Below are 24,129 nucleotides of genomic sequence, written 5' to 3' on the forward strand. Positions count from 1 at the left end.
TTTTATGTTTAGGGGGTGGTTTTCATCACTGTTCAAGTGACAAAGGTGGAGGATTTTGTGCATATGCTGATATCACGCTGGCTATAAAGGTAAGAAGTACTCTGAAGTGAGTATTTTCTACTTTTTGTACAAATAGGAAATTTACATCTCAATAGGATAAAATAAAGCCATCTGTAGATGGGTAGGAATATGAAAATGGTGTGGTACTTGATGCTGCAGAACGTAATGCATATGCAGAATTGCTAAATGGAAGGGAGGAGTTGTAACGGTCAGGATTATGTTCTTTAACAATGTCATCTTGCAAAAAAACACTCAAAATCAAACCAGATTGACTTTTAATATTCTCATTGATAATTATCCTAGGCTTGCAGTTGAACCTGGAAATTCCACGTTAGTTTCAGTGGTTACAATCAAGACGAATGCAGACAGAAATCCTTTCTCTGAATCAAGCTGCACTATACAGTGCTCAGCATGGTTCAAATTCATGAATAAAAATGTGAATGTCTCCAAAATAATCATTGAATGTGAATGAATACATTTGGTATTTAGCTGTTGAAAAGCTGAAGCAAGAGCCTTCTGCAATTAGGGCTTATTTTTATCAAATGTACTATGGTATATTTGTATACTAGAATATTTATAAAGTATCAGTAATAATAAACACAAAAAACCTCTTAATGATTGCAGCACATTATATGACATAACATCCTAATTTCTGTACATGGTAATTTGCAAAGAAGTAATCCACAGTGTTCTGTTTTCCCTATCATTAAAATACAGATTGAGAAATTACAGCGGGTGACAGTTTGTACAAAATCTTTGGGTTTTACCATGTCTATATTACAGATAGTAACTTGTCAAAGTCAAGACTTAAAGAATTAAAAAAATTTTTTTTTTTCTTCACAGATGTAGAATAAGAAATTAATTCTGTTACTAAAAGCAGCTTTAATATGTACAGTCCCTACAGCAGCTTTTCCTAAATGGTGGATTTTATGCTTACACAGTTGTATGCCATCACAATGGACTGTTTCTCCCTTCCTGCTGATAAGCCTTACTTGTGCTATTGTTTGTGTCTCATGAAGTTAGCTCCTTGATGTTTTGGGGCCTGTGCAGCTCTTGCTTCACCCTGTCCTAACCCACAGTTGTTGCTGTTGTTTTCTTGGTGCTTTTGCTGGTTCTGCTCCAGCCTCTGACAGCACCAATGCCATGATCAGTTTTATAATCCCTAGTTGGAGCTGTCCTTTTCTGTCTGGCTGGTACAGGATGCAGAGAACCAGCCACACCTGTGGAGGGCCAGTATTACTACAGCAGGGTTTATTACCCTGGCTCCATTGTCTTATTCAGTGCCATTGGGCTTATGCCTCCTTTGCGGACTCTGCTTTACAATTTAGTGTGGGATGCTGTAGAAAGACACATCCTTGATCCTATGTTGTGTCTGGTACTTTGTGGGAGAAGGAGGAAATGAGTAGAAATCTTTCTCTTCCCTCTCTCCACTGACTTTCTCTGCAAGTAGGCAGATACCTGTACAGATGACTGTGGAAATGTATAGGGGTTTTGTTGTATAATGACAACAATTTTTATGTGAAATAATTAGAGCTTTAAATATATTGCAGTCACTTAGCTGTTTAGTTGGTGAATGGCATGATTCCAATTCAAATCGGAACAGTAATATACTCTGCAAGCTTCAAGCCTCCAGTGTAATCTGTCACCTAACTTCATAACTTTATCTATCTTTTTCTTTGCTTATATATCCAGTTCTTATTTGAAAGAGTACAAGGGGTGTCTAAAGCCACAATTATTGATCTGGATGCTCATCAGGTGAGTACCTTAGCTGTATTCAGTGCTGCAGATGTTTTGCTCAACATACAAGTGTGTGATCAATACCTTCTTTTCTAATAGTAGCATAAACTGTCAACTCACAGCATACAAAGTTAATCATGCATGATGGAGACTGTGAACAGTTTAGTTGTTTAATTATTTTATGGTCCAATGTTAAGCCAATTTAATAAAATTAAACTGAGTTGTAGCTCCATCATGTGGCTAGATGTAAAAATATTTTTAAATTGCATACTGATCTGAGGCACAGCAGTCTCCACAGTAGATCAGTGTCCCTGAAGAAACAAGGAATCCCTTAAACCAGAATTACAGTTAGTTCAGCATGCATTGATTGCAGCAGTCTTTGCAGGGGATGAATTTGACCTTCAGTGTTTTAATGGAAAGCTTGACTTCAGGCTGATGAAGTAAAGAATACATCACTCTTCACCTGGTAAAGTGATTTACTGTGGGTACTGAGAACAAATCTCATCTTTGGTAGGATTTCCAAAATAAATCCTGAAAGGAGGGAAATAGGATTTTTAGAGAAGCAGTTAATGCACCAAAATTATGTCAAATCTGAAGCATTGAAGATAATTTATTACGTGTAAATAAACCATTTTTAAGTAGCTCTATGGCAGTGAGGCTGCAAGTTTTTAATCTTCTGTCATTTCTCTTACCTGCAAGTTCAGGCATCCTAAAATTACCATGAAATACAGACATGGATTATACAATAGAAAGATGGTTTGTGTTCATGATTCTCTTTAGCCATTTCTGTCAGGGTGTGTATTTTTTTGTGCTTTTTTGGGGTGTGTTTTGTTTTTTAAAAACGTCTTGGAATGTATTTTGATTTTCAGGTATCATGCTAGTAATCTCAGTCTGCACACTAAATGACCCCTTTATTTAATTTCTCTGGGGAATGAGAGGTGTGTGAAGTAGTAGTTCAGAAGATTCTTTTTAAGTATGCATCTTGTAGGTGTTCCAATTCTTGGTCATTGGTGAGTTTCACCTTCCATAAGAAAATGGTTCACCTGGAGGCTCTCATATTCATAGATTTCTGTTTATTTGTGGATGCTGAAGAAATAAGTTGGAGTTGCCATTTTTTAGCAGAAAGAAATACAGTTCTGGTGCTTCCCATTCCCTTTTTCACACACACTGACTAGCTTTAGTTTAGTGATCTTTTTTGTTTGTTTGTTTGATTGTTTGTTTCCAGGAGGGAAAGCTGTAGCAAGGATAGAGCTTAACTGTCAAGGGACATAAATTCTGTAACTGAATTACATAAGGTCTATCTGTGGAAATGTCTGTTTCTGTGCTTTAAATGAAATTCTGTTGGCGGCAGGGGCTGTGGTCCTGTATGATACACTGATTTCAACAAAAATACCTTAGTGATTTCTGTGAAAAGATGATTTTTATACTAGTGGGAAAAAAGTCTAAATGAGAGCCAAAAGAATGTTATTTAAATTCAGAAATGGGGGAAGGGGAACATTCAGAATCTGAGTTTTCTCTTTCCATCTTTACACCAACTACAGTATTTTTATAGGGAATTCCTGGTGTTACACAATATGTTAAACTGTTGGGTCTCTGGCGTTTGTCATTTTTCCAGGGATTACTTACCTCACCAAGGCTTGAATTATCAGAAGAGCTTAGTCTTGTTTATTTATTTATTTGTTTGTTTATTAATCCCTGTATAAGAATATGAGTTTTGCAGCAGTTGAAAGTGACTTTTTTCTTGCACAGTTGGAAAATGAGAGATTTATTTGGTGATCACAGTTTCTTTTGTGATATTGTTGAAGACAATTATCATCTAGTTTTCATTTATTTTTCTTATATGTGCAATGAGATCTATGTTGATTTTGATACCTGCAGTCTTCAGACTGATAGTCTCTAAGCTCCCAAAACTCTACATCTCAAAATAACCTTTGAGACTATATATAAGAGATAGACACAGGAGTTTTAAATATTAGATCTTTGTAGTCTTGATTACTCTAGAATTTACAGATCATTTAATTCTGTGTTAGTGTACTAGGAATAGCTAACTGTAAACTTCCTTCAGGGAAATGGCCATGAGCGGGACTTTATGGATGATCATCGGGTATATATTATGGATGCGTACAATAGATATATTTATCCAGGGGATGGATTTGCTAAACGTAAGTATAATTGAAATTCATATTCCAAGATGTAAGAGACCTACTGTGCTGTTATGTAACTTCTTCGTTTACTTATTAAAGCTTCCTTGTAATGATGTTAACTAGATCTTTAAATTATTATGTTTTTTAATTTCACATTGAACATACAGTTTTCAGTGATCACTGTGATATATCACAGTGTTGTTAATGATGTAGTGTTTTCCCTCACATAATGAATTTCTGGAATGCAAGGTGTGGGTGTTCTGTGGACTTTGTCAGCAGTGCATTCAAAAGGTCATGTCACGCTTAAGAGTTAAATAATCCTTTTGATTTGAAGATAATTGTTAGAACTTAATCTTTCCCTTACACTAAATTTATAAAAGGGTTCACTAAGGATTAGCTAGTACTGTTTTTAAAGTTACAACATACTTAGGTGTTGTCTTTCCAGTAGAATTTGTTTTATAAGCATCTAGGAAACAAGATGCATCTGAATGTGAGACAAGTTGGGATGCAGAAGACAGTCATACAAATGTTAAGAGCTGCTGCTTAATTCTTTTTGCTGTTGTTTGCTTATCCATACTGTGATGTGACTATTGTGTCTGATGACCTGTCACAATTAATTAGTGGGGTTTTGATAATGGTTAAATTCAAATGCAAAAGCCCAAAGTTTTTGATCTTTGATTTTGTAACACTGTCATTTATTACAGGCTTAATTTGTTAGCTGAATCATGGTTTACTGGGGGAGATGTTCTGCTGCTGAATTTCTTCAATGATGCTGTCATTCTGAAAAGCCTACTTAATTTGGATTCTTGGCAAGAATTAGGTGCAGTGCATTGTACTTTTTTAACTAGTAAAGATTTTGAAAACCGTAATATATGAATTTCAAGGTATTAAACTAAAAAATGACTACTAAGAAAAGTCTATAAGCAGACAAATTGCAAGCAAATGAAGATTATATTTTTCCTAAGAAAAACATCCCTTTCATATATCAAATGGCAACATTTTGAACAGATGGATTAACACCAGAACAAAATAAGCCCTTGTTAGGAAATATGAAATACTGACCTCTCCCCTCTCCTGTGAAGCTGGGAATACTAGCATTGCCTTTCTACAGATGAAGCATGAGGCGCAGAAGGCCACGGCCAAAGGCATGTGAATATATAGTTCATCGTAGTTTGCATAAAGTTGTCCAAGTAGGAGTTCAGTGGCCAAATCCTTACACACTCTCCTGCTAGGTGACCAGACGAAGGTGAGATCAGAGAGGGAATCTTCTTGAAGGGAGGTAGAGGCTTCAACTGGAGAATTTGAATCCTTAGGGTAAACTTTGCCTCTGTCTCCCTGGGCTTCCTACTAATTTTCTCCATGTTTTATTGTAGGAGTCTATTCTGTACATTTTTTTCCCACATGTACTTCATTAAGGGGAAAAAAAAAAGGAAAAAAAAAACCAAACCAAAACCCCAAACAAACTAGCTAACATAGCCTAATGCTTAGCCATAAGCATATTGAGTCCCTAAGGGGAAATACTATGGAATTGCACAGAAGTTTAGGAAGAGAAAGGAGGAGATGGATGGGGAAAAGGACTAGTTCACTGAAGGGTGAGCATAAAAAAAGTGGCAGCTGAAACTCAAAAGCTCAGGCCTTAAAAAAGTGTTGCTGTTGGTCTGAGTGTCATTTTACAGTTTTCAAAGCTGTAGAAGTACATTCACTAATTAGCAGGAGATGAACAAAGGGCTTTCAAATGCAAAAGCTTTGTTCATTCTAACCTACACATTCATCATGGTGTCCATCAGTAGTCCTTGATCTGGGTAATAAGTAATCGCTGTAATTCTGTGTTTTGTGGTGGAGATGAATACAAGAGACCTGCAGAAGTATTGAATCTGAGTCAGTCATCTCAATTTCTTAATGGTTTCATCAGAACAATACTTATTTGTTCCCCATGCTAATGTGTTTACCACCTCCTCCTCCAAAGCTCCAGCCAGCCAGCAGATTCTTTACCCTGAAGAAGCTCTAAGTGCTGTTCAGAAGAGCACAGCTGTGCAGACTTACATGAACATTTATACAACAATAAGAAAATAATTCAGGAAAGATATCATAAAGAAAGAAAAAAATCTCTGAAACTAATGTTGATGCAATAAAATAAAGAAAAAGAATTCTTCACTAATGTTGAACAAGGATGGAAAGCAGAAAAAAAACCCCTACCCAGCAGTTACAACAATAAATGTCATTGTGTTGAATGCATTCATGCACACTTGGTGGGTGCTGAATCCACACAAGATTTAAGACTCCAAGTCATTTAATTCAAGGCATAGGGTATGGTGAGGTGGAAGTTATACCTTAAAACACCTCTGTCATAGGTTTGATTTAATTCAGGTTTAGAGTTACACATAACTCTAAAAGCACGCAAAGCTAAGCTGCATAACCTTGGGTTTCCTTCCTCTACATTCTCAATCCTCTTGCTTCTAATGCTTTATTAGAAGTGTTAGAAATAATTTGATTTAAATTAAGGATAGCTACTTGCTCTCCTGGTAGGATTAGAGGGTAAGAACATAAAATTGAAAATGCTTGGGGCAAAGCTGAATCTTGTTATACATTCATAAAGCAGTTCACATAAATTCATGATCCCTTACTATTAAGTTTTGAGTGTTGTGATAAAAATAAAACGTCTTAATTTCTCAGTGATATTTATCTTGTGTTTTCCCCCAACTATTTCCTCTGCAATAGCAGTTCAGTGTTTTCTTATGCTTTATTTAGATTACTCTTAACTTAATAATTTCCTTTATGATTTCTTTGCTGATTGGTAAATGGACATGTAGATCAACTACTTTTCAATAACATTTTTCACTTGTCTACAAGATAGTTTTCTTTTTCCCTACATCTTATTTTCTCTCTTCAGTGGAATTTTTTCAAGGTCATTGTGCTTACATTTGCTGGGAAAACAAGTAGTTGAATAATTTTCTTTCATTCAAGGTTCTGTGGCAAGAAAAATGTATCTACAAAATTTCCAGAAACGTTATCTCTCTCTTGCCTACCTAAATCTTGAATTTTTCTTTCAAAGCAATTCTTTGTTTATTGAGTCATAGCGAAACTTTTTTTTTAGGTGCCATAAAACGCAAAGTGGAATTAGAGTGGGGTACAGAGGACACAGAATATCTTCAGAAGGTACATACTCACGTGGAAGGAGCATTAAATGAATTAAAACCCGACATCATTGTTTATAATGCTGGGACTGATATTCTGGATGGTGATCCATTGGGAGGACTTGCTATTTCGCCTCAGGTTTGTATAATACTAAAATACCTACAGACTTTTACTCCTCACTAAATACTGAAGGCAGTCTGAGAGTGACTCGTGGCTCTTTGTTAGATGAAGATAAGGTGCATATTTTATGCTAAACCAGAGCATTTTCCTGTTATAGGTGCATCTCCTTGCTCTTTTACCATATGTTTTTTTGTTGTCTAAAAACAACTGACTAAATATTTTTGTTCTTTAGGTGCCTGTTTCAGTATCACTTTTCTTTCTAAAATATACTGACTTTTTGATCCAGACGGTAACCAGAGATGCATGTATTTTCACACTTCCCCTGACTCCTATTTTTCCTGTTTGGTTCTATCTTTCTTTGTTTCCTTTACCTTCACATAACCCATTTTGTGATGTATTTCGTCACCTGCCCCCAGTATGTATCTTACACTTTATTTCCTCTGTAGCCCTCCCAGCTGTTTTAATGCTCTTCTGGCTTCTTCCATTTGTAGCAATTTTGTGCAGCCTGTCTGTGTACTATTTTTTCCCTTTTCTCATTCTTTTCTATACAAATATCATTACCCTTTCTCAATTCAGTTTACCTTCTCTCTCCCCAGTTTGGTAGCAGATTTAAATTTTAATTTATTCTGTATAGCTTCATAGATGTCTTCACCTTGCAGATATAACAAGTCTGTTGTTGTCAAAATAAAGAAAAATTTACAGATCTCATATTGCCTTCATTTTTTCCTTCTCTTTTGCTTCTGCCTCTCTCTCGTTTTCACATTGGTCCTCTTTTAGTGTCCACCAGTTCAATACAGAAAAGTGCTTTCTTCATTTATGGGCTCTCAGATCCCCTTCTAATTGAGCCATCACTTGATCTGTTCAGTTTTCATTCTGTTTTGTAGTACTTAAATGCTTCCTTTTGCACGTAGCTCTAGTTCCTTGCTGGGTTTTATTGGTTTCTTCATGTATTGGCTGTTCGGAAATTAATTTCCATTTTGTAATGTGATTTTCATTGTATATGTTTCAGGAATAGTACCTTCTCGACTGGTATACTGTTACATATTTTTGAAAAGCTCATGTTATGAACTTTCACCCTGTATAATTATAATATAAACTGTTTTTTTGACAAATTTTGGAGGTTTGAAGTTCAGATGTCAAAACAGCAATTTTGACAGATCCACGAGTTCAAACTTGGACGTAATGCAGCACAAGCTGCTCAAAACATCAATTGAGGTATATAGCCAGGGAAGTGTTAACAAATGGACAGTGCGACTTTGGTTCCAAAAATTTCAACGTGGTGATTTCAACCTTGAAGATCAAGAAGGTTGCGGATGTTCTGTTATTGACGATGATGAATTGCAGGCTCTGGTGGAAGCAGATACACGCACAACTGTTCAAGAACTTGCAAAAGAACTCGAGGTAAGCATATCAGCTGTTTCTGAGCATCTGAATAAGATTGGAAAGTCGAAGAAGCTCAACAAATGGGTACCACACGAATTGAATGAGAATCACAGAAATTGCCGTTTTGAAGTGTCATCGACACTTCTTTTTCGCAACCAGAACGACCCGTTTCTCGACTGTATTGTGACATGCAACGAGAAATGGATGCTCTATGATAACTGGCGACGATCAGCTCAATGGTTGGACAGTGATGAAGCTCCGCAGCACTTCCCAAAGCCAAATCTGCACCAAAAGAAGGTCATGCTGACTGTCCGGTGGTCTGCTGCTTGTTTAATCCATTACAGCTTCCTGAATCCAGGTGAAACGAGCAGAGAAGTACGTCTAGCAAATCAATGAAATGCACCAGAAACTTTAGCAGCTGTGCCACCACTGGTCAAAAAAAAGGGTCCAATCCTTCTCCACGATAACACGCGGCCACATGTTGCACTTCTGATGCTGCAGTGGTTGAATGAGCTGGGCTACAAAACTCTGCCTCATCCACCATACTCACCAGACCTCTCGCCCACCAACTATCACTTCTTCAAGCATCTCGACAGCTTCCTGTGCGGGAGACGCTTCAGAAACCAAGGGGAGGCCAAAATTGCCTTCGGTGACTTCATCGCCTCCAGAATTCCAGAATTTTATGCAACTGGAATAAATATGCTTGTTTCTCGTTGGCAAAAATGTGTTGATTATAATGGGTTTTATTTCAATTAATAAATTTTATTGTGAGCTGAGATATGCCACTTCAAACATACAGGTTGAAATCGGCAATTAATTTCTGAACAGCCCAGTATTTCCTCTTTCATACCTTCTGTCACTGAGCAGCCACTTTGTTGCTTTCTGACTGCCTGCAGAGTCCTTGGTGGACTGTGGGCGGAATGGCTTCTGAGCCACCCTGAATCTCCAGGTTTTGTTTCCATGTCTGTGTAAAAGTCTCCAGGGAGAAAGGAAGAGCTGAGGGGCTTGGACTTGTTAGGATTTTGACCTTAGAGAAGGTATGACCTGATATGTAAGATCTCATTTGGTGGAGCAGATATTTTTTGGAAAGTAGAGACCCCCCCCCAAGAGAAATGGAAGCTAGTGATAGACAAGAATACTTTTAAGATATGCCTTCTCAAAATTTTTTCTGCCATTTGAGAAGGAGCAATGTTAATGGCTGAGAAAAATTAGTTGCTGTAGCTTGTTGGGTGCTAGGTAGGGAGAGAAACAAAATGTAGGGATGGGGGAAAAAAGGGTGAAATGATTCCTCTGGTCACAAGTAGAGATGAAAGGTGGAGTGCCATTTTTCTGCACAACCAGTGGCTCAGGTGCCTGATGGAGAAAAGGTTTCTGTAGCCCAAGCCTTTGTTTTCTGAACTGAGGGCAGGGTTTCTTGTCTCTGGGATCTTACTGGCTTAGGTATGAATGGTATGCTTGACCAAGCTTGAAATCCCGGGCTACTGGAAATGCCAAAAGTGAAGACACTGAGCCTGGATAATTCCTCTCTTCAAGGTTCGTTAGTCCAGTCTTCAGTCCTACAGTTGATGATGTCATTCATATGTTAAAATCCTGCTACAAGGTTAATTCTAATCAAAATTATGCCTCCTCAGAGTGCTATGAGTGATAGTTTCTTGGTGCTTGAGCCTATAGCCAGAAAACTTAAGGTGTAGCAGGTAAGTCTCTTTGTTTGTAAGAGGGAACTGTATTGGGCTGTCTTTTTCACTAGATGTATTTTCTTCTTGGTAACATGTAAATGCTGGAATAAGCCCACGTGTTTTCCCCTCAGCTCTTCCAGGCTCAGCCACTAAAGATGCTGGAGTAGGGATAAGGCGGTTAGGCTCCTGTGAATAGTGACTGCTTCCAGTTCTTGTGTGGTATAATGTCTGCTGCATCCCATGATGGTTCCCAGGGGATGTACAGTTCATTCTGTAATTCTGTTACTTCCTTTAAGGATCTGTTCCTAATATAATTCTTCAGTTCCCTTTGTCTTATTTTTCAGTTATTCCTTATTCCCATTGTTCTTTTACAGGGCTGTGTCAAACTATACAAAACCCATTACTGTTGTATGGTTTTACAAAATATGTTTTCAGCTACATTTGAATTTTATTCTTTCCTTTTACCATTTGTTTGTGGTCATTTTTTTTAATGGCAGGGTAATATTTCTTGATGTATTTACAGTCTTCCTCTAACCAGCCAGAGTAGTGCATATTCATTTCATTATGACACTTTTGCTGCTGCTTCCTTATTTTTTTTTGTATTTGATGGCATTTTAATCCCTTTCCCCTTCTCCAACTTTTGCAGTTACTTAAATTTTGAGCTGTCCATTATAAACAGTTGTCTCTTATGTTGTTAGTCTTTTTTTTTTTTTTTGAGGAGTTGTAATGGATTATTTATGTCTTCTATGTATCTCTGGGACTCTCTGCTTTTACTTTTTCCACAGAAGTAGATTTTAATTCTGTTCTCACTTATTTCAGAATTATCTTCCCCACGTCACCTGCCCCCAGTATGTATCCAGGAGGCTCAGTCTTCAGTTGTATGGGTTCAATGACAGTACAGTATCTCTTGGTCAGCAAGCTTGGTTATTTTTTTAGTTCCATACCTTTCTCTATTAGTAAGAGGTTATTTAGAATTTATTTTCCTTTTTATGGATTTACCATTACTTACATTCTGCAACTCGCCATTCAGCCATAGATTCTTTCAGTATTAGCCTTTTATTAAAGAAGCTGAAAGCTAAAAATTCAGCTAGTGATTGTGAACGTGTAAATTCTGATTAGAATTTTTGGTTGTTCTGTAGATTTGTGAAATCTTGGATCAAATTGCCAAACTTTTGTCAGAGGGTGCTATGCAACTTGAGCACAAACTAAAGCACTTTGAATTCAGACAATCTTTCTGAGTCTCAGTTCTTCACATTTGAAATAGGGTGAATATTTCTAAACTTTGTAGTCAGTTTAGACTTTATAGTTTTTAAGCAAAAATTCTTCTAGGAATTTATACTGAATTTATACATCTGTTGTGTCATCTAAAACCAATTCAATGATTTTTGATTTGATGTTTTTCCTTTTTTTTAAATGATTATGCATGTAAATCTGCTAACAGGACTTTTAAATGAATTTTTTAGTCATCTTGTAAAATGTAGGGCTTAATCATTCATCAAGCATTCAGTACATATCCATAAACCACAGGCAAGAACTAAAATACTGTGTTTGTATCACTACTTTTAACTGTTGTAACTTCACAGGGAATTGTGAAGAGAGATGAAGTTGTGTTCAAGGCTGCCAGAAGCCGCAGAATCCCAATCCTGATGGTAACATCTGGAGGTTACCAGAAGAGGACAGCGCGGATTATTGCAGATTCCATCCTCAATTTGCATAACCTGGGGCTTATTGACAAGGATCTGGCAACCAGTGGAGCTGGAAATCCCAAGGTAGAACAGATGATTAGAGACTCTGCTAAAGACTTAACCAACTTGTCACTGCAGTGATAACTTAACTAAATTTTAGGAAGCAACTTCCTGATTTAGGAGCAGGAAGTCTCCACATCATTGTCAGGGTTAATATAACATATTTAAAAAGGACTCAACTTGCTTGTAAAATAACAGTAGAGAGAATATGCAGTCACAGAATAATTGTGTCTAATTTCTGAAGCTATCTTGAGCAAAGGCAACAAGTCCTTTTAAGCTATTTGAGATATATACTCAAGGGTACTGTCAGTTTATAATATTACTGTAGAAAACTTTAATTGCTTTTCTTATTGTTATGGCTAGTCTATTATATTGAAAGAACTATGTAGTTGGTATCCAAATACTGTCCCAGACCTATTTCAGATGATGCAGTTCAGACTGTGGTGGGAGAAAGGACTAAACTTCTGGCATTTTTTTTAGATACTACATTTTATTTATTGCTTTTTTTTTAAATTGAAATATTGTTATAAAATGAGTTCTGTGTGGACTTTAACTGTTAGTTTAATACTAAAGTTAAGTGCAATACTATAAAAAAAGAGTTCAGTTAGTAGGCTTTTTAAGCCATAGCCTATTAGAAGGAAAGTTCATTAATTTATATTCTATTCCTGTTGTTGATAGTGACTTAAATCCTACTTATAAACACCTTGAGAAATAAAATATGAACTGCCTTTGGCTCTGTATGTAAATGAGCCATAAGGGCTCAGCATTAACAGTCTAGTTTTTGCCTCTCTTAAAATGAGGCCTGCATATAAAAGGCAATAGTTACTATGCATCGTAAATCACAGAGTAAAGAAACTACAATAAAACGAAAACTAATTTTAGAGTTCTGAAAATTCCTGCAGAAAACATTATATAGAACTATAGGGTATTTTTTATTATTGCCAGCTTGTCATGTATAAAACAGTGAAGAGTAAATTTTGATCTTTTTTTCTCCAACGAATGCTTTGTTTTTTTCACTTGCTTGAAGAGTAACGGTACTCATAGTTGCAGTCATAGTTTGTGACCAAATTGTTAGTATTTACAGATAAAAATACAGTGAAATTTCTACATTAAATTGATGTGCTAACTTTATATGGGAGCTTCTAGGAGGACTTGGGAACAAAACAGTGTATTCAAAAGCAAATTCAGTACACTAACTGTAAAGTTTGAGTTTATTTAAGCTGGTATATTTTGCATTAGGTACTGTTTGGAGCATTGGGTTGTAAACGTACTAAACTGTATATTTTGCAAGAGTTTTTTAAATTCCAATTGTTCACTGATTTGTAGTACAAGTTTCATGTCATATTTAGGTTTGAGCCTTTCTATGAAGGAACATCATTATTTTCCTTGCAGTAGAATTGGTGTGTAAGCTATTTAAGGAATGTTTAATTCTAATTAGAATACTTACCTCACTTAGTGTTAATTTTTAGATTGGGCTTTGTTAATTGTAAGAACTTGCATAATTGCTATAAATATCTGCTTTAAAACAGATTTGACATATTGCACTAATCTTGAGTTGTAACACTGTTATTAAAAAGCACTTTTAAATTTCTTACTAGAACCATCAGAGTACAACTAATGTTGAGATTTATTTTTTCTATACTGTCTGATGTTACTGAAAGATGTTGTTATTCTTTCATATAATTTTTATAAAATTATAATTACATTTCTATAAACTAAAATCCTGTCATAGTACCATATGGTCTTTTCCAGGACATTTTCTGTTTGTGTTAACATGTTTATATTATTTTTCTTTGGTTGAGATTAAAAGGATGTTGAACAGTGCTGACTGACTTTAACTTTCTTTTCACTTCACGTGTATCTTGGCTGTCAAAAACTTCAAATGGAACAGATTATTGAAAAGACAGGGAGATGTGTTTTTCATACTTAATGCAGCTGATACTGCAGTGAGTCTTAAGGGTGAATAGTACAAGGTTTGTAAACAGCAAATGACTTCTCTAAGAGTTAAGGTGTTGACCTCTTAAGTTGAGCTTGAAAGTCTTATATCCAAATACTTTTTAAGATGTCATCATAAAGGATTAAAGTCACTTTATAACTCCAAGTTATGTTCCATTACCTATGTTGTAAGTCCTGTTTTAAGTATTATTGTTACAGGTGTTAAACTGTAAACTGTCTGTTAAGACTGTGGTATTTTGTTAGAGGCCTTTTATAAATCAGTATTTTCTCAGAGAACCAAATGCTTGCAGAAGAGCCTGCTAGCTTTCAGACTCCTCTGTAAAATTTGTGATTGTTAAGCAACAGACATACTGACTGCATTTTCAGTGTTCATTGTAAAGTTAGAATTGGTAAACAGGTAACTCCTCCTTCATACTTTTCAAAAATTTTAATTTAGTGTAATGTTTGACTTGGTTGATAAAACCAAAGTATTAATTTCTACACATTAACAAACTGGTCCAATATAAATGTGTACTGTTTTTCAAAAAGAAGTGGTGAAATAATTTCTGAGTTGAATTTAGACCACAGATATCGTATGATTCACAGTTCAGCTTTATTAAGATTGCATGGCTGTAAAAGGAAGGAAATTGATGTAACGTGTACTTGGATCCATTTATGTTTAAGGGGGAAAAAATCCCGGTTAATCTTTCTTAAGATGGAATAAATCAGTGATAATTAGGCAAAGTTCACTGAAAATTTAATCATGGGAACCTTGCCTTGAACTACCACCATCAAAATTTTTAGCTTTAACAAAAACTTTTGTGAAATGCAAAAACCTATGAAAGTCTCCTGGGAGAATGCTATATAGTCACAAATTTTATGGGAAAAAAGGGTTGGTTTTTTTAATTGCAGTGGTATCTATAAAATCCTCCCATAATAGGAAGGAGTGTTTCAGAACTGATGCCCTAACTTAGAACCAAAAAATTATCTTGAAGAAAGATCTAGTAGGACTTGTCTTTCATAATAAGGCATTAGTTTTGACTCAAATTACTTAAGAAATAGAGAGGATTGTTCAGTAGCTTATAGTTAATGTATGAACCTGCTTTTCTTGCTAGTCATCCATGTGTGAAATTTATTTTAAAAATAAACTGAAAAGTTGGTGTCTTCATCTATTTGATTTGACAGTTGATACATCAAGCTCCAGCCCCATTTGTCTCTCTGACAGTTGACACACAGTATAGAGCTTGGCACTGAAAACACTGGGTGTTGTGCTTACGCTGACTAAATCTTAGCTTTAGATGGTAATATCAGTCTCTTTCATGCTGAAGGTATGATTTTGTTTGTTTGTTTGTTTGACTTTGTTTTCATTGTGAAGTCCCTGACTTGTATCATGAATACAAGGAAGAATTTGAGTTACAGGTATGATTTAAAAAAAACCAAAACAAAAACAAAACACAACAAACTAATTGGTAGACAGCTTACTGGGCGGGGGGCGGCGGGGAACGGACTGGGGACAGGTAGTTTTTATGTCTGGTGATTAATAAATATCTATGCTGCCAGGTTCCTTACTCCTTGCTGCTCCTTGCAGCTTGAAGAACCTAATGATCCTGAAACTGTTCCCTGATACCTTCTGGTCTAGCCACTGGAGTAAGTTTTTCAGTAGTGTTTCTGCTTCCTTCTACACATACAGCAAGGCACACAATTATTTTTCAGTGCTGGCTGTGGATGGTTTTTGTGGACTGGAGTGACACTTAGGAATTTCTTGTACTTTTACAAATTGTACTGTATAATTGTGTCCTGCATGCAACATACGCACTTTGGGGAGAATACTCTGACAGATCCAGAAGTTATGAAGTTAGTAATCTTGGATCTAGACTTTGCTCACACTATACTGCCAGGAGCTGAAGGAGCTTGCCAAGTTCAGAGAGCTTCAGGGTCTAGGATCTTGATGCTGTGTGCTATGCTGGTTTTGAATAATTGAAAACATTCTTCAAGGAAACTGCAATCCCTTGGTGAAGAAGAACGTTCACTTGCTGTCTTTGCCCAGTGGAAGATGATCTTCCTTCCTTCCAACCCCCTGGTTGATTCTGAAATGCAGAGCATGTCAGAAGCAATAATAAAGGGCATCATCTCAAGTGATGCTGTGTCCCAAACTTGCCTTGAATTTAGCATGGGTTGTGTATTCCACAGCCATTCTAGAGGTAAGCTTGCAAATTGTTCAGTATGTGTCAGCCTTTATCTTAGAGTTTAAATAGGTGTGATTTTCAGTATTTTGCTCTTTCCTTGATCCTGACACTTCTGGTAATCCCTTGGATTTCACTGCTCATCTAATTTTTCCTTCTTTATCTTATCTATTATGAAGGCCACTTTGCACAGCCAGTCACTTTTTACCAAAGATCAGTAGAATTAATTCCTTAAAAGAGATGATGTTTTGGTAAGCTGTATTAAGGACTGTTTCCTATTACTAGGCCTGATTCTCTCCTAGGCTTACCATGGCAGTGAGAACAGGAGGTTTGTTTTGCTCAGTACCTCAGTACGATACCGACCTGTAGATGATCCTTAAAACAAAGCAAATAACTCCTGCCTTACTTTCCTATGGCTGTCTGAATGTGCAGAAATGCTGTGTTCTGCACATAGTACTGACTTCCTGAAACTAAATTCAGAATATTGTGGTAAGACAAAAATGCTGTTTTGATAGAAAAGATTGAATAAGGCATAGGAAATTATTGAGGTGGGGTTGTGGTTCTTATTTACCAGCCTGGTGCAGTTCTGACCTCCTTCCCAACAGTTTAACCTGAGATTAAACTTCTGGTTGTAGATGAATTAATTTAAAAAATTGTGAAAAGACTACCAGTAATGTTGGGCACATCTTGTGTTACCAGTCCTGCGGTGTTCTATTTTTCCTGTGCAGTCATCTGTGGAGCCATGGCAGACTTGCGTAAATCATTGCTTCCTTCATAAGTAACAGCGTGGATAATCAGTTAAATCATTTGTTGTCAGATATAGGGCTAGTTATGTATTTCAATAACAAGATCCAAACTCTTGTTTTGCAGTTGAGAGTAGACATCCTTTGAGCTTGACTGGAACTGATTATCTTTATTCTGGAAATACATGTTTGATTTGTGTTTTTAAAAAAGGAAAAAAAAATCAAGGGCAACCTAAAATAATGTGCCTTATCTTTATAGCGTCCTAAATTTAGTCCTTAGTAGACTTATAAGAGATTGCAATGCTTTGCAAGATCAAAGAGATGTCTCCTTCCTTTCACTTTTTACACCTAAGAAAGATTGCAGTTAATACTGTTAGCCAAAAGCTTGTCATTTGTTTGGTGTTATTTTTGCCCTTGTATTTGCTACAGGTGCGGAAGAGTGCAGACTTAGGGTCTATTTAGGTCTATAGCAGAGATGAAACAAGGAAACTGAAATTTCCTAAACAAAAAGCTGCAGCCCTTTCTCTACTTCCCTTGCATTGAAGCCACAGGCAGCAAGAGCCTCTTTGAGTTTTTTTGTACAAGTCAAGTAGAATCTTTCCTGGTACATGTAAGTATCAGCATATTTATTTGCTTTTTCCATACATTGTAGCTTCTGTCTCTTCATTCTTTGCTAATATTTCCTGTGACAACCATCCACCGAAAGTGTCACCAAGAGCATTCTGCTTTTTTGTGGTAGTGACCAGGAGTTCTGTGTGGACACTGTTCTCCAGCTGTGGCACAGCTTCCTGCTGACTGATTTTTACTTTATAGAGGCCTCCAGCTACTTAAAAATTCTCAGCATAAGGGCTTAGTGGAATTTGGGCTTACTCATTTTGGTCTGCAGCTGCATTAGAGTTTGGATCTTGTTTAGAGTATGGTATTTTCAGAAATGGATGTATCAAGACAGGCTCTACATGTGCATCTGAGGATCTGAATAAGTGGCAGGTATACACAGCAACTTGTGTTGACAATTTTTTGTGTTTTATGACAAGCAGCTCAATAGGGTCCCAGATCAGAAAGAGATGTTTGATTTCAGCCTGAGAAGTTCATAATAGCTTGTTCAAGAATGGAAACAGATTTTAATAATGATTCCTTTAAAAGTCAAAGCAAGCTGACAAATATCAGAAGTAGATGGGTGTGTTTTGTGAGACATCCACTAGCATTGACCACCAAAACTAGTGTGTCTGATGGTTCTTAAGCTCAAGATACTGATTTTCTTGGCATATTATTGTAAATTAGATGAGTTAGTCTTTGTCAAGACTACATCCTGTGATAATCACAGAAGTGCAGATTAATGGAAAGCAGAGGGGGAAAGGTATAGCTGCAGGTGACGTGGTGCAACTGTTATAATCATTCTCAGTTTTGTGATAGCATTGTTCTAGTTTGGTAGAGGAAGTAATGGAAGATGCAGCCCTGATTGTTGCTTTGTGGTCATAAGCAAGAGGATGAAGTTCTGAAACAGGAAGGGATTCTAAAGATTCTAATTCCATTTATTTTCTTTTTCATAACAGTTAAAGTGTAGTTATTTAACTGTGAGATTCAGGTGCTCTTTTTAAAAAAAAGTTGATTCTTACAGATCTGTGCAAGTTTTAATTGTTGCCGGGATCAGGGACCATGTTGCCGTTGCCCCTCCCCCACCCGCGCCGGTCAGGCTGGAAGTTAGACACAGGCCCCGGCTAAAATAACAAGAAATTTAATGCAACGGAGTGATAGAACAATCTGAACAACAACAGTATCAATGGTAACAACAATAAATAGCAATAACAGTGAACAAGACAAACGATATACAGAGAAATACCGCTAGCTGGTCTACGGAAAGCAAAATTCCCTCCCGAACCTGCCAAGGAGCAAGGAAAAGGTTCTGCCCCTGGACCTGACGTCAGCATGGTATGAATAACCCGGCTGGAGATCCCTTCCCCCTCTCTCTCTGCTGGGGAAAACTTTACTCTGTCCTGGCTGAACCAGGACAAGATCCTACAAGAAGAGATAAATGGCATCAGAAACAATAGCCACAGCTCAGCTACCACCCAGCAGAGATCTTGAGCACAGGCTGCAGCTTGGGTGTGCTGAAGAGCGCTGTAAACTGCCTGGCTGCCAGAAGAAGGTCCAGCTTCAGCCCATGAGATAGGCTGGTTGATAACACTTCTGAACACCAGGCATCCAGTTCTGATCTCTGTAATATCTTGTGTCAGTTTTCAGGTAGTTCTGTGAGATCGCACAGTACACTGCTTATTGTCATCCATATCTTTTAATTGAGTTTAATAGAATTTCTTAAAATACTGTTAGAAGTGCTTAGTCTACTGGAAGTTGCAAACAGAAATATTGATGAAATTAACCTTTTCTGGATTAATTGTTTCAGCTTCATGGTATGCTGTCTCTGAAATTAACTCTGAGGTTAATGTGCTTTATCTTGGCCACTGTTTCTCAGAGTTGTTAATTAAAAAAAACCCTAAACAAACAAAAACCAACAGCAATGACAACAAGAAACAAAAACCCCAAATTTTTGGGAAACTTTCTATGAGCAGTGCTAAATGTATCACAGGAACTACAAGAAAATGCTTTAAGTATTTTTACTTGGGCATGCAATTAAATAATACACTTAAAGATATTGATACCATGTTAGGATCGGAGAACAAAATTCTACAAACACAAACTAGCTCAAAAGAAATATCCTGTGATGAGATCATAAAGCTGGACTTGAGCTTGGTATCATGCTACTGAACAGAATTGGCAACCAATAAGTATTGAAAATCAAAGAATTATTTTAAATTATAGAAATGAGACCGTATAAAAGCAAAGAAGTCTTGGCTTTTTTTTTTTTCTTGAGGAGAAAAGCCAAACTTGGGCTTTCCTTCTTTCTAGTGTGCAGCATCATCAGCTCTGTATATGATGCTACTCTTCCGTCTTTCTTTCCTGTTACTGTTTCTAGATGTAAACGTGGTGTCGCAAAGATGCAGTTTTAAAATGGAAGCCATAGTAAAAGACAGCTGTATTGTGATTTCTGGAGGGAAAAATCACACAGGATTTGCTTCCCAGGTGATTCGCTCCTATTTCTCTTTTTATGTTTACTGACTTTTAAACACATCAAGTAGTAAGACAGCAAAGCAACTCTTCACCGTAACTCAAATAAATAATAGACAAAGATAAACAAACCAGTGTGTATCTCAGGCCAACTTTCCATGTGATTTCTTCTATTTACTGCTGGTAGTGTTAGAAAGCTTTAAGAATTCCTAGTTAAGAGTTATGTTTTTAATGCTATCAGCAAGTTGGAAACACCTGGAGTGTTAGCTCTTTCACTGATCTGTAGAATAGATGCATGTGTTACCCAATCCAGAATTAAACACTGTTTTTACAAACAAAGCAGTAAAAACTCTATTGTGACAGCAAAATAAATACAGTGTGCTGTGGCTAGATTAAAAGGCAAGAGAAGTCTTGTGTTTTCTCTAGCCTGCATTCATTTACTCTTTAGGGAGTCGGATATTGAAGCAAAACAGGAGTGATAGAGCTGTAGAGGTTCTGTGGTCCATCAAGGTTTCCCACTGTTTATTGTGATTAGATAAAAGACTATATGCTGATAAATTATTCTGAAAACTGCTAAGTCCTTTATCTGTGACTATGAATACAACCCTATATAACTCCTGATGCTTTACCAGCTGTATCTGCTGCTAGGGACAATTTTCTCTAAACTGTCATAAAAATCCAGAAAGTTACTAAATGTTCTATAGTCTAATTTCATTCGGTTAATAAAAATTTTAAGTGTATTTCTATGCTGGTTGACTAGAAAAACCAGTTCAAAGAAAGATATGCTGTGGAAGAAGCTGTCTAAAGAAAGATGACATTTTCCTGAATGTATAGTTCACTAGGCTGTAAGACAAGGATGAAAAGCAAAGCTTGATTTAATGCTACTTAAAAACTCTTCAGAATTCTTGCTTTTTCACAGAAGCTGTGTGTCAGGAGCAATTATAGCATGCTGGATGTAGGTCTTGAGGATCCCTGCATGGCTGTACAAAAAGGACTTGATCATTAATGAAGTTACAGCACATTTCTTGAAGTGCTACACCAGGAGATAAGTTCTGCTAAATTTTACATGGCAGACAGTGTCTCACTGCTCCACTCCATATGCAAGGGATCTTTGTGACTTAGTCACAAAAGCAGGCTAGTATATATAGATCATTTTTCCTCTATCCATTTATGCATGTTATGCCACTCATGGAATTGGGGTTCTGTGAAATCTTAAATAATGGTCAGAATGGAACAGCCGCAAGATGAGTCTCCTACTGTACTGATACATGAGATCACCTCACTGGATATTTTGTGAATTAATCTGTATACAGTATTTCCAGAGAGCTGTTCTCTTACAGGCCATCAAGCAGTGTAGCAATCACTCTGAATGCTACAGCTCATTGAATAATGTTGAGTGTAGCAAACATATATTAAGGTTGTAATCTCTTAGTGTAACTTGAAAATTTAGTACACTGCACTATGAAAATATTGATGGTTATTAACAACTATTCAAACACGAACAGTAATTTAAGAAATAGTGAACTGTCTGAACTAGCAATTAAGATATTTTCTTGGATTTGCAAAAAGAAAGGCTAGGTAGCCTTATTTTATATAAATTCTTGGTTTATAGAGGAAGAGGTAGCACAAATAATCACTGGTAGCCTTTTCATTTCAGTGGTGCTTGTTTCATATGTGCAAATTCTTGTTCATTCTGTCTGCTCATGAAAATGTTTGTACAGACCAACGGCATATGCAAAGCAGGAATGTGAAAGGTGAGAGTTGCAGTATAAATGTGTAGCCTTCCATGCCAGCACAATGACTGAATTAAAGGGTTTCAGGAAGTGTGGCAGCACCGGTGCTGATGTACTGCAGATGTGGTTTTTTAGAGCTGACTGCATATGCTTCAGAACAATATTAAGCATTCAAAAAGTTTGTCTTATATTGACCTCAGAAAAGTAAATATGTATGTCTGAAAGTTAACAAGCTATAATAGAGTTCTTCACGATGTAGTTGCAGTAATTTTATCTCATTTTTAAATACCTGAGGCTCTTGATGTAATGGGTCTACACAGCTTGAGAAATAAAGCTGAGTCACCAAATGAAGAATGCAATAAACTGCATTCAAAACAATTGCCATCTGTTTTTTTATATTCATCCTCATTAAAACTAGGAGGCTGGCTTTTCCCAAATGCTGCAATGAAAATTGGACATTCCTGTGTTGTAGTATGGCCATTTTCATGTTGTTCACAACTGGAGAATTACACATGCTGTCTCCCTTTCCTCTTCAGCAAATTAATTTGAGGAAATTTAAAAGAAATGTTTTCAGGGTACAGGTAAAACTGAAGACCTAAACTTTTACTTTTCCAGTGATGATCAATCCTTACTTAGGCCCCACCTATTGTAGTCTAAACCAAAAAACTACATGTGATGCACTGCTATCTGAATGATTTGTTATTATGGTTAATTTTATTTTTTTAACAATGATAACAATGATAATTGTTGTTAAGAAGTCCAGTTTATAAGTTTTAATTCACATGAAAGTCCTTTCCCAGCTAAGGACAAGGAGTATTTCAGATTAGATGTGGACAGTATAAACCTATAAAGAATTGTCAAGGTCAGTGCTAATGAAGTTGGGCCTGATTTATTGTGCATTTCTACAAAAAGGACAGAGTTTAGAGGGTTGGATTTGATTTAGTTTTCACCACTGAGGTATTGCTGAGGAAAAAACCCCACAACTCAACAAATTACCATGCTGTGGATGTGATGAACTCAATAGTGGTCACACAACAGAGATACACTTCTTGTTTCTTTTTTTGAGGCATGCTCAAAGACCTTGAAATTTTACAGAGTGTGGGAAAGTTAGTCTTTTAGCACATCTCAGTAAAATGTTGTCTTTGAGATGCATACTGCTTCCATGTTGGGGATGTTACCATTCCCACAAAACACACCTACACATTCTCCTTGCACTGTGCTTGCAGCCTGGTAGGAGAGTAGCGTACGGCGTTCAGGGCTGGGGACATGCAGGATGGCTCTTTGGGGGACATTTGGAAATATGGAAATGGACTTTTTAATATAATGCTCAGCAGTGTTTTAAAGTGAGTATACAGGGAGTCATGGGGTCGTTTTAGTCCAAATTTTGGAGCAGGGGTAATACCCAGGCAGATACATTTTTATGGTAGTTCACTGCAGGGAGAAGAAAACACTGTTGCTCCCCCTTGACCTGCGACTACTAATCAGGGCTGTATAGAGGTGGAAAGCCAACAGCACTCCACAGAGGGGACTGTTGGAGGCTGTCAGCTAGTGAAGCTCATTTTAGAGTTGAAGTTGATTGTTCAGATGCTTAGAAATGCTTTGTTTTCTGTTTGTTTTTTTTATAATTCCCTTCCATTGTTGGCAGCAGCTTGGGTTTACCAAGCTGGACTCCAGGTGTATCTAATACTTAGGGCCCTGGTTTTGTTTCATCTCTTTTTTCCTCTGCTGTAGCTGTTTTGCAGTTCATCTACTTAAAAGGAGGTAGAAAAGATTTTTGCAAATCAAAGGGCTGGCTCAGTTGTTCTTCCTTTTGGCTGTTTGGAAGAATTCCATTGAGAATAAAATTGTAGATCTGAAAAAAAATATGCTGCTTTCGTAACGATACTTCCCCTGCTTCTATGGAAATGATTTGCTTCTCTTTTGCTGTCTGTATGGGTGGCTTTCAAGCTGTTCCTCGGTGGAAGAGGAGAGGATGCAACTTCTGTGTCATCAGCAAGAAGTCAAGTCATTTTAGTGACTTAATATGTAAATGGAAGAAAACTGTGTTCAAGTTTCTCTTTCAAAGTTCCTGTATGTTACCAAATATGTGGTATTCTACTCTGCTTTAATGGGGTTTCTCTGCTGCGCATAATTTGTATGTTATATGAATGAATCAGCGCACGATTCGTTCAAAGATGTAATTATGATCTTTAACTTTTATAAATTGAGTGAAAATATGGCTAGTAATATAGAGTATCACAAAAATGATAGAAAAGATACAGACTTTGCAGGGGCTGAGAAGTTTGAGTCTGACAGCTGGCAAGGTTTTGTCCTGTCAATGAACTTGTCGAGGGATAGTGAGGCCACAAATCCTAGAAATTAATTTTATGGTTTTTTTGCAACAAGTCTTTCCAGAGGAAAACTGGTCTGACCTATATAAATAATATGCAAATTTCAACAAACTATTTTAGTGTTAGAAGGTATTTAATCTAT

At 36.8% G+C, this 24,129-nt stretch overlaps 1 protein-coding gene across 6 annotated transcripts in view; it reads left to right on the forward strand.

Moving 5' to 3' along the window:
- Nucleotides 1-24,129, forward strand: part of HDAC11 (histone deacetylase 11) — a 56,078-nt gene that overhangs the window by 19,729 nt on the left and 12,220 nt on the right. Inside the window, exons 7-14 of one of the 6 annotated variants that reach the window (XM_026857702.1) lie at nucleotides 13-89; nucleotides 1,753-1,815; nucleotides 3,863-3,959; nucleotides 7,036-7,214; nucleotides 11,839-12,024; nucleotides 13,892-13,959; nucleotides 15,121-15,263; nucleotides 18,275-18,366. In XM_026857702.1, coding sequence (XP_026713503.1) covers nucleotides 13-89; nucleotides 1,753-1,815; nucleotides 3,863-3,959; nucleotides 7,036-7,214; nucleotides 11,839-12,024; nucleotides 13,892-13,930 — 641 coding nt within the window. In that variant the 3' untranslated portion in view covers nucleotides 13,931-13,959; nucleotides 15,121-15,263; nucleotides 18,275-18,366. Of the gene's footprint in view, nucleotides 1-12; nucleotides 90-1,752; nucleotides 1,816-3,862; nucleotides 3,960-7,035; nucleotides 7,215-11,838; nucleotides 13,829-13,891; nucleotides 13,960-15,120; nucleotides 15,264-15,523; nucleotides 15,541-18,274; nucleotides 18,367-24,129 lie in introns of those variants that run through there. The other 5 variants (XM_026857705.1, XM_026857706.1, XM_026857703.1 and 2 more) reach the window with 5 other exon arrangements.

The sequence above is a fragment of the Athene cunicularia genome (assembly GCF_003259725.1).
Source record: "Athene cunicularia isolate RWA chromosome 12 unlocalized genomic scaffold, athCun1 chr12_part1, whole genome shotgun sequence".
Lineage (NCBI taxonomy): Eukaryota > Metazoa > Chordata > Aves > Strigiformes > Strigidae > Athene > Athene cunicularia.